This window comes from Gymnodraco acuticeps, unplaced genomic scaffold (assembly GCF_902827175.1).
Source record: "Gymnodraco acuticeps unplaced genomic scaffold, fGymAcu1.1, whole genome shotgun sequence".
Taxonomy (NCBI): domain Eukaryota; kingdom Metazoa; phylum Chordata; class Actinopteri; order Perciformes; family Bathydraconidae; genus Gymnodraco; species Gymnodraco acuticeps.
Genome location: NW_022991001.1, coordinates 745,782 through 754,871, shown reverse-complemented (window position 1 = coordinate 754,871; position 9,090 = coordinate 745,782). Strand labels below are relative to the sequence as shown.

Sequence of the window (9,090 nt, the reverse complement as noted above, 5' to 3'; positions counted from 1 at the left end):
CTTTTCTGTATTTCCTTTCTCCTGTAATATATTTGTTGCAGGTATTACAACTATATCAACCCTATTTATAATACCCTGCTGTTTGTAACCATGATGATAGCAAAGGCTGCAAATGCAATCACGTCTTAACCAGCTTCTGGCTGAAAAGCAATGAGGGGAAGTGGATAAAGTAGTGTATTAGCTCCAAACTCAACCCAGGGTCTATAAAAACGGAACTCTCACCCTCTTGAGGTATCCTCTCGGGGGCAATCATCTCTCAGACAGTAATCGCAATATATAAATCCAGAAAACAAGATCTAATTCCACAAGCGCTACATTTCGTTCTACAGTTAATTGATCACTGAAAACGGATTATGTGGAGAGGAAAAAAAAAAAGGTTTCACATCATTATAAATAATGCTGCGATAGAAGTGTTCAAGGACAACGGCCAGTCTGCACAGAGCTCCATCTCTCCTGCATGTATTGTTCCTGCCATAATTTGCCAAATCCACATCGGGCAATTTTCCTGTGTTTGACGCATTTCAGGATTCACATTAACGTTCGTTAAACCCATATTACCTTATTTTGATAGCAACACATATATGGCTGCTTATAGTGCCATACAGCAAAACCTTTGTTCCTTGTTGTGCAGTTGCTCTTTGATTATCAAAACCTCATGTTTGCTATTGAAATGGAGATCTGTAGCTGTCCCCCTGAATACATTAAATAATAGCCTCACTCATTTTCTCGTCATGTCTCGGAGTCTTTTTTAACCCTAATGGAGGAGGCTTCTTTAAACCGAGCTCTTCCTTTTCCACAATATGATAACAGAAGGGTTGAGTATCGTTGAGCAAGAGCGACCTCTGGTGCTCCACTGATGTGCTGCAGAGGAGCTGAAATGAACCAAATTGTTTTAGAATGAGTCTAATATAAATCGCAACATTCCATTATCAACCAGAAAAATCCAAAGTTTTAATTATCATATAAATCAAGATGTATTTGTCTTTACATAATGAGAAGAGACATCAATATGGCCTAAAACACATTTTTAGACCCTTGCTTCTATTTTTTAATGAAGATCAATTACAATTAAAAAATATAAATAATGTATGTGCAAAACGCAAACTATTTTAAATTGGGCTCTCGAAGTACATTCACAACACAGATGTATACTAACAGCAGGAGTGAAAAAAGAAAAAAACGTTTTGTTATTATGGGGAAACAGAGACAATTTAATATTTAAACAATAGCTGTTTAAGGCATCCGTAGCCTTTGTGACATTTAAAGTCATCATATAACTTCCTTGAATTTATTTATAAACAGTTTCACATTTAGGTTACTAATTTGCGCCAAAGCTCTCACTCGCCTCCTCTTTAAAAACATGACTACCTGTGTCCAAATGTTGAGACTGAGTTCTTAACTCATCCACAATCCCCGACACGCTGCCCAGCAGGCCCTGCATCCCGCCCTCCATCTCCCCGTGAAAATCTGCCTGCTCCACTTTCACCTGTCCTCCTGCTGCAAGAAAAGCCCCCCCGTCTTCAAATCCGTAACTGTAGCTGTCAGCCATCCCTGCTGCGGCTGTGCTAGCGTTGTTGCTGTTAGCCGAGGAGCTGGAGGCCAGTCTCTCGCACCGGGCCTGATGCCGGAGGAAGCTGTCCCTCCAGATGACCTTCTTCCCACACAGGCCGCACTCATAGGGCCGCAGCCCCCCGTGAGTCTTAAGGTGCTTGGTTAGATGGTGCTTCATCTTGAAGGACTTTGTGCAAACAGGACATCCGAAGGGCCGCAGGTTGAGGTGCTGCATCTTCACGTGGCGGTCGCGCATGCTCTTCAGGGTGTAGGCTTTGCCACAGTGGCAGAAGTGGACTTTGCCGATGTAGGGGGCACCAGCGAGCGACACTGAGGAGGATGAAGAGGGGGTCGGGGGTGAGGAGGGTGGCGGCAATGTGGCAGAGGGGAGAGACACTTGGCGACTTGAAGTGGGGGTCAATGAGCTGCCCTGTCCCACGCTGGTGGAGGGCCAGTTCACTTCTGTTCCTGCCGTGGTGAAGTCAGGAGACACCGGCACTAGAGGCCTCTGGGAAACCTGTCCCGTGCAGTCTTCAATCTCATCGTATGTGTCCCTGCTGAATGCCCCTTCTGTGAAGCATCCAAAGTCCACATCCTCCTCCTCCTCATCCTCCTGACCTTTACTGCAGCCCCCCCCCTCCTGCGGCCTCTGCTCTGGCTGGGACCAAGGCGCTGTCTGCCACTGCAGCCGGGCTGAAGCTGGACAGGAAGTGCCCGGAGCTGCCTCACCCGTTTGGCAGTCATGAACACTGGGAACATTCCTCTGAACTTTCCCCCTGGTCTCCTCCAAAATCACTTTTCCTGCGGCCGGACCACAGCCTAAATTCTCATTTGAAATTGAGTGGAAGTCTGTTGGGGAAATGGAACATCACATTAAATCCATGCACAACAAGGAGAAGTAATATGTTAATGTTATGGACCAAATATGCTTGTTTGTAGGACTGCACAGGAAAAGATTTCACATTTTTATACTTGTACTTTATTGAAACTGATATTTTAATATTGGGTCTTCTGCAATTTGAACATTGGACTACTCCATATTGCCATTTCATATCATTTTGATTAATTGGGCAGCCCTACCTGCCCACCTTTATTTATATAGCACTTATCATGCAAGATGCAGTCCAAAGTGCTTAACAGAGCAATACAAGATACATCATTACCTTATCTACAACATATACATCTTTTAAGACTAATCATTTTACTGCCAATTTTTTTTTTTTTTTACAGTTTAATAAGTTCATTGCCTTATAAGACTTTTATTTAGAATCTACGGAAACCCATAGTACGGTAAAACCAAATCTATTAACATACATTTTAATAGATTTAGTCCATTAAGTCAAACATAGGAATATATTTGTGCCAAGTAGAATAAGGCTCTTAGATCTTACCGCAGTGTCCCATTTGGGCAAAGCTTCCCTTCTTCTCCACCTCCACTTCTCCAACTCCCTCATCTGCCTCAATCTCTCTTCTGTCCTTCCTCTTCTTCTCTGGTGTCTCATCACAGTCAGCGCTCTCTCTAATCTTCTCAGGCAGTCTCTCAGTGCTGGGCAATGGTCCCCGCTGCTGAAACCTGACTTTCTGCTTTAAAGCCTCACCACCGGGGAAGCCCCCATAGCAACGGCTATTGTGGCCCGCTCCATCATGAGCAAAGTGGCTGGTTTTAGCATGGCTTGTTACCCACGCCTCCTCACAGCTGGTGTAATCACTCTCTGTGTAGCCGGGCAGAGTGTCCAGCTGAGAGTCGGCTAAGTGCTGGGCTGAGGAGGGCCGCGGTCGACCCCATCTAGGAAACTGCTGCGGGCGTCTCCATGTGGCTAAAGGAGGCAAGGCATCAGGCTTTCTCTCCTTCTTTCTTCCCTCCCTCTCCAGATATAAGCAGTCGGTGCTACTGGGGGACTGCTGGCGAGACGCTGTGCCGGGGTGAGCCACAGCAGCCTCTCCAGAGGGGGCTTCCACTGGAGGACGGGGCCTCTTCAGGATCTCTGTGCATTTGTCCACAATGTGCCACATCTGTAGGAAACTGGCCACGGTGACGTAGTTAACTATATCATCGTGCACGATGCTCAGCTGCCCCGTGTAGGCAGAGCTCAGGACGCTCTCAAAGGCCACCGGGTCCATCACTGAGGGGAGGGAGACCGTGGTGACATTCTTCAGCAACACCTGAGAGACAGAGATAAGACATGCTGAGATTTGGGCATCCAGACAGACATTTTTTATTAATTGAAGAAGGGACAGTGCACATTCATTAACATGAGCACATGAGTTTATGATGTACATGTGGGAGATATAGCCATAAAATAACAGAAATAACCCATGAAAAAAGCAGCACCATAATTCCAAGACCAAAACCCAAGAACACCATTACACACACAACCACAATTGAGGAGCAATTACAGCACATGAATTATTAAAAGCACTTGTATACAAACCCATAAACAAGCAACAGACACAAAAGCACTGATAAAAGCTAGATAAATGGGATGAGGAGAAACAGTAGTGGAATGTGACCACATATCTGTACTTAAAGTACTGTCCTTGTAAAACTTGAGTATTTCAACTGAGTGCGACTTTATACTTTTACTTATTACTAAACTCTGAGGGAAATAAGGTAAAGCTTTTTTTGTTCACTGATTGCAATTTTTCACACCCTTCCTGTACAAAATGGTGTTGAATGTAAAAGGATGAAGTGTTCCTTTATGGCTTAAGAAGATATTCTACTTGAGAAGCTAAATAGACTACATAAAATCCTCTTGGATCAGCTAGGAAGCGATTCTACAGTATTCTACAATGTTACACTATTTAAAAATTGTATAAATACTGCTTACTTATTTTCCCCTGAATGTGTACTCTAAATTCCCCCTCTGTTGGACGAATAAAGGAATTCCGATTCTGATTAAAATATGGGCACCACAACAAACATCTACAGCAGTAGTTATTTGTAATATAATCCAAAAACATAATATGAGAAAGATATGACAACGACATGGATAAATTGACTGAACATATTAATTACTTATCACTCTTTAAAGGTGGGGTAGGTCATTTTGGAGAAACCAGCTCGAGTGCGCTAGAATTTGAAAATACACAACCGGAACAAATCTGCCACTTCCTCACAGAGCCCCTCCTCCAACACACAGGAACGCCACATGACCAATGAGGGCACGAGATAAGTTTGTGCACAGATGGAAGGCTGACAGGCAGGTAGGCCATCCAGTTACTTTAGCCGGGCCGGCTCAGATGATTGGTCGTGCTTTTTACAGTACTACGGCTTCCACAGATGACATTTTTTATGGATTTGTTGTCAAAGCACTTAAGATATTCATTGCTATCGGGATGTTAAGAGCATTCCATGGAATATAACAAAAAGTGTATCTCGAGCCGGTTTCTCAAACTTACCTACCCCACCTTTAAGTACAGTATACTGATAATTCTTACTTTCTTATAGTTCAATGCAAGACTTTAACTTGAAGTGGGGTATTTTAACAGTGTGGTATTTATATTTTTATTTCAGTAAAGGTAGTGGATTCTTCTTCAATAAACAGAGTAAAAACCAATACATTATTATAGCTGGATGAATCAGAATCTGATTCGGTTTTATTACCAATTAGGTTTACACATCTGAGGAATTTGCTTTGGTATATGTCAGGGTTTCTCAAACTTTTTCATACCAAGGACCACTTAACCAATAAAAAAACACTCGTGGACCACCTAACTCCACAAATATAAAAAAACACATATTTTTTCTAGAACAGATTACAAATCGCCTGAAAATGGTACAAACAAGTGGCGACATGTGTGATGAAGGTGTTGCACTGGGCTATATCATGCAATTGAAAGTGAAACTTCACCTCGCTCCATTGCGGAGATATTTCCGTGCGGAAAACTTAAATGTATTTATTTATTTCAAATGTGAAATTTTACCAATAAACTCACGGACCACTAGGGGGCGCTCACGGACCACCAGTGGGCCGTGGACCACACTTTGAGAAGCACTGGTATATGTGGTGCATACAAAGATACAGAAAGAAGATGTGACGAAGGTAACTTCGTCACTATGGACTGACGGCTTCGGGCCTTGTACTATTGCACATGTGGTTTTATTTTGAAAAGTGTTTCCCTTTCCCCATGTCTGTTACTCCTGATTATGTTCACCTGGTGCCCTGTGTTGTCTCCTCCCCCCCCACCTGTGTCTAATTGCTGATTAGTGTGTGGGTATTTAGGCTCTGTTTCCCTGTCTGTGTGGCTGGTAGTGTGTGTGAGATCATTGTGGCTGCTGACCAGAGGTCGCGTTAACCGAATATTTTCCGTCAATGACGGATTTTTTCTAACAATGACGGAAAAATCTGAAAGCAGTCTGTCATCTTGACAGATTAGAACACAACTCGGAACAGCGCCAAAATGTCCACCAGCGGCCCACATTATATTACATCCTTAGTGGCCAGGTAGACTGAGGGCGATCTACTGTACTCTACTGTACTCTGTAACTATTACTATTTAGTCATTCACACACCTGTCCAGTTGGTGGCGAGTGTGTGTATATTAAGTAGTTATTGTCTAGTCTAGTTTTTGACCTTGTTGATTACCTCGTTGTCTAACCGGCTTTAGCAATCGCAACTTTTTTAATAAGCCCAGTAATTGTGATGGTGTGGATAAACGAGGTGAAAAAAGAGGGATTGATGCGGTGGAGGATGAAGGACAAGCCATTAAGACTAAAACTGACAACGTTCAGCCAGCGGCAGAGGGTCAAGCAAGTGGCAAGGAATTCAAGCGGGAGTACCGGGTTCAGTGGGAGCAAGAGTTTAAGTGGCAGAGGAGGGAAGATGGCAAAATGTTCTGCGACATCTGTAGAAAAGCTAAGATGAGTAACGGATTTGTCCGAGGGTGCACAACGATGCAGAAATCAGCGTTCAGGCTACAGCAGGTCAATTGAGTTGTTCTTGTAAATGTTTTGTTCATATTTTGATTGTAATTGTCTCATTTAAAACGAAGGCATTGTTCATAATTGCCTGTTTAGGCACAATGGTCGCTGTGTTTTTAGCGGCCTCTGCCCCCCTCTGCTGTGCTGTCAGTGCAGGAACAAATAAATCATTCATGTTCGTGTTGACATGAAAAGTGACCACACGGTCGGTGTCTCTGTTCATCTTTTTTTTTCTCCATGCCCTTAAAAGTTCTGTATGAATCATTAAAAAAAATGAATGAATGCTCAGTACCCAAACATAAATATTAAACATGTCTCATCTCATCATTAAAACTCTTTAAAAACTTTTATCAAATAAAATGACGGGTAATAATGGATTATGACGGAAATGTTACGATCCTGTCCGTCACAATGACGGACAACGAAAAAGTCTGACCCAACCACTGCTGCTGACTGTGTTCAGGGAGGACAGTCATATTGAGGCTGGTGACTATGTGCACATGAGAAATAAATGCCCACCACACCGGGTTATATTTGAACTCTGCCTCCTTGCTTGGTCGGGCCGCTCAACGGTCAGCTTCACAGAAGAATACGTAGCAAAACAAAAAACAACAAAAAAGGACTGTTGTGACAGCTGTTTAAAAAAACGATTAAGACTATTATATAATTATTATTATAATAAATGAACAATATTAACACATGACAAATACTATATACTGTATTTAGTGGAGAGCTGTGCTGATTTAAAAGAGTATCTGTAGACACAATATATTGCAGTGTAGCATGGTGTACCTGGTCATGAAAGTAAGGCGAGGAGGCAGCCAGCACACAGCGGTGGGCTCTGAACACGTGGCCCTGCACCTGGATGGAGAGGTCACACAGCCGGCCCTCCTCCCGCTGCCGGTTCAGATTGTCTAGAACAGCAGCTCGGGCCCCGGGGAAACACACCTGCACCGTCAGACCAGCTGGGGCCGTAGAGGCACTGCAGGTCGGATCCATGCTCACACACCACTAAGAAAGAGAATATTTAAACATTACTAATTGAAAAAGTTTGGGTTTATTTAAAATATATGGTGCCTATGCCCTCTAAAAACCTGTGCTTTGTACCTTTTTTGGTTTTGTCTTGTATCCATTAGATGTGCATGAGTGTAAATATGTATTTTTAGTTTTAAGATAACGTAGCTGATGATCTGTTCTTGTACTTCCTTCTGCTGCTTTGACTACTATGTCCTTATGTTGCATTCATGAAGTTTAGTTGGGCAGATTATTTGAAGAACTTGTATCAAAGAGTTGTAAGTAGAGTATGTGTTGACAACACATCTTGGTTGAGCCAATATCACAACACAACAGAGAGGCCATGAATGTAGATAATGCAGACCCAAGAGAAAACTAAACAAGGGAATACAATAACGGTGACACTTCAGTTAGGGCATAAGACAAGGAATGTAAAGATGAAGCATGGACTTATTAATACCTGATCAACACAAAGTACTTTTTAACTATTTTGCCAGGATAGTCATTTATAGTGACTTAAATCAAATACAAAATGCCCCCTAAAACTGACCGTAACAATTAACGTTAAACCGTTTACCTTTCGATATTATCAAACGTCCAATCCCAACTGTATTTAGTTTGATAAGAAGTTAATTCCACTTGATGATAACTACTACTAGCTAGCTAATGTTAGCTAAGAAGCACTACCTTGGTTAACATGGGCCGTCAGATAAACAGCTGTCCTAAAAACAGTATTATTATCATGGAGTCTGGTGGAGGACAGCATTAGTAACACTGTGTTCATTCCGTGTTAACTAGCTAACCAACGGTCACTTGTTAGCTAAACACGTTAACTAGCTAGCAGTACATGTTAGCTTAGTTACTTTACCTTAGATATGTCGATATGTCGGGCTTTTTGCTTGGATAGGGGAAGTCACTGGATATTTGCAGACCAGCATTATAGTTTGCAAACTCCATATACGAAGTACCAATGCATGTGTTGTTGTAAAAAGGCAAGCTCGTAAATGCTAACAGCAGCTTGCCCGTAGGCGTAGCTGATGCTAGCTGGTGGAGTGAACACTGAACAGCATCAGTGAGCCTCTCCATACTGTAAAGACAAGAGACACACACACACACACACACACACACCTGAGTTTGGTGGTTTAGTTCATTATTATTAACCATGACAATATGCACGTTAACTCGAGGCTTTACCTTCAAGGCCATATCATTATTATAATGATTAAAGCTGAACCCAAAAGTGTATTTGCAGTTATTGGAGGATATAGTGAGGTCATAAACATTCTTACACAATTAAAAACTCCTGTGTAATATAAATGTAAACAATAATCATAAAAACAAAAAAGGTATCTTAACATAATGAAAAATGTAATACCTTAATCGGGGGCTATACAAATAGTATTGATTATACAAGTATATGTTATGTCTTAAAATTAAATTCAACTAGAACAAACATAGCCTATATTAATTTATTAATTAAGTAATATATTATAGTATGCCCTACAAAGATCAAGTATTAAAGGGTTTTATTGTCATATGCACAGTAGCTACAGTGTAGTTATGGCAATGGAAATCTTAGGTTCCAAACACCTCCAACAATGCAA

The 9,090-nt window shown here is 42.0% G+C and overlaps 1 protein-coding gene across 1 annotated transcript; it reads right to left on the bottom strand.

Annotated features, from left to right (window-relative positions):
* Window positions 1-1,008: 1,008 nt before the first annotated feature.
* zbtb22a (zinc finger and BTB domain containing 22a) lies at window positions 1,009-8,559 on the bottom strand. The gene is made up of 4 exons (XM_034235961.1): window positions 8,355-8,559; window positions 7,265-7,483; window positions 2,943-3,714; window positions 1,009-2,400 (listed from the first exon to the last, which is right to left on the bottom strand). The coding sequence occupies exons 2-4, from the start codon at window positions 7,469-7,471 to the stop codon at window positions 1,319-1,321; spliced, it is 2,061 nt and encodes a 686-aa protein (XP_034091852.1). The 5' UTR covers window positions 7,472-7,483; window positions 8,355-8,559; the 3' UTR covers window positions 1,009-1,318.
* Between the last annotated feature and the right edge of the window lie 531 nt (window positions 8,560-9,090).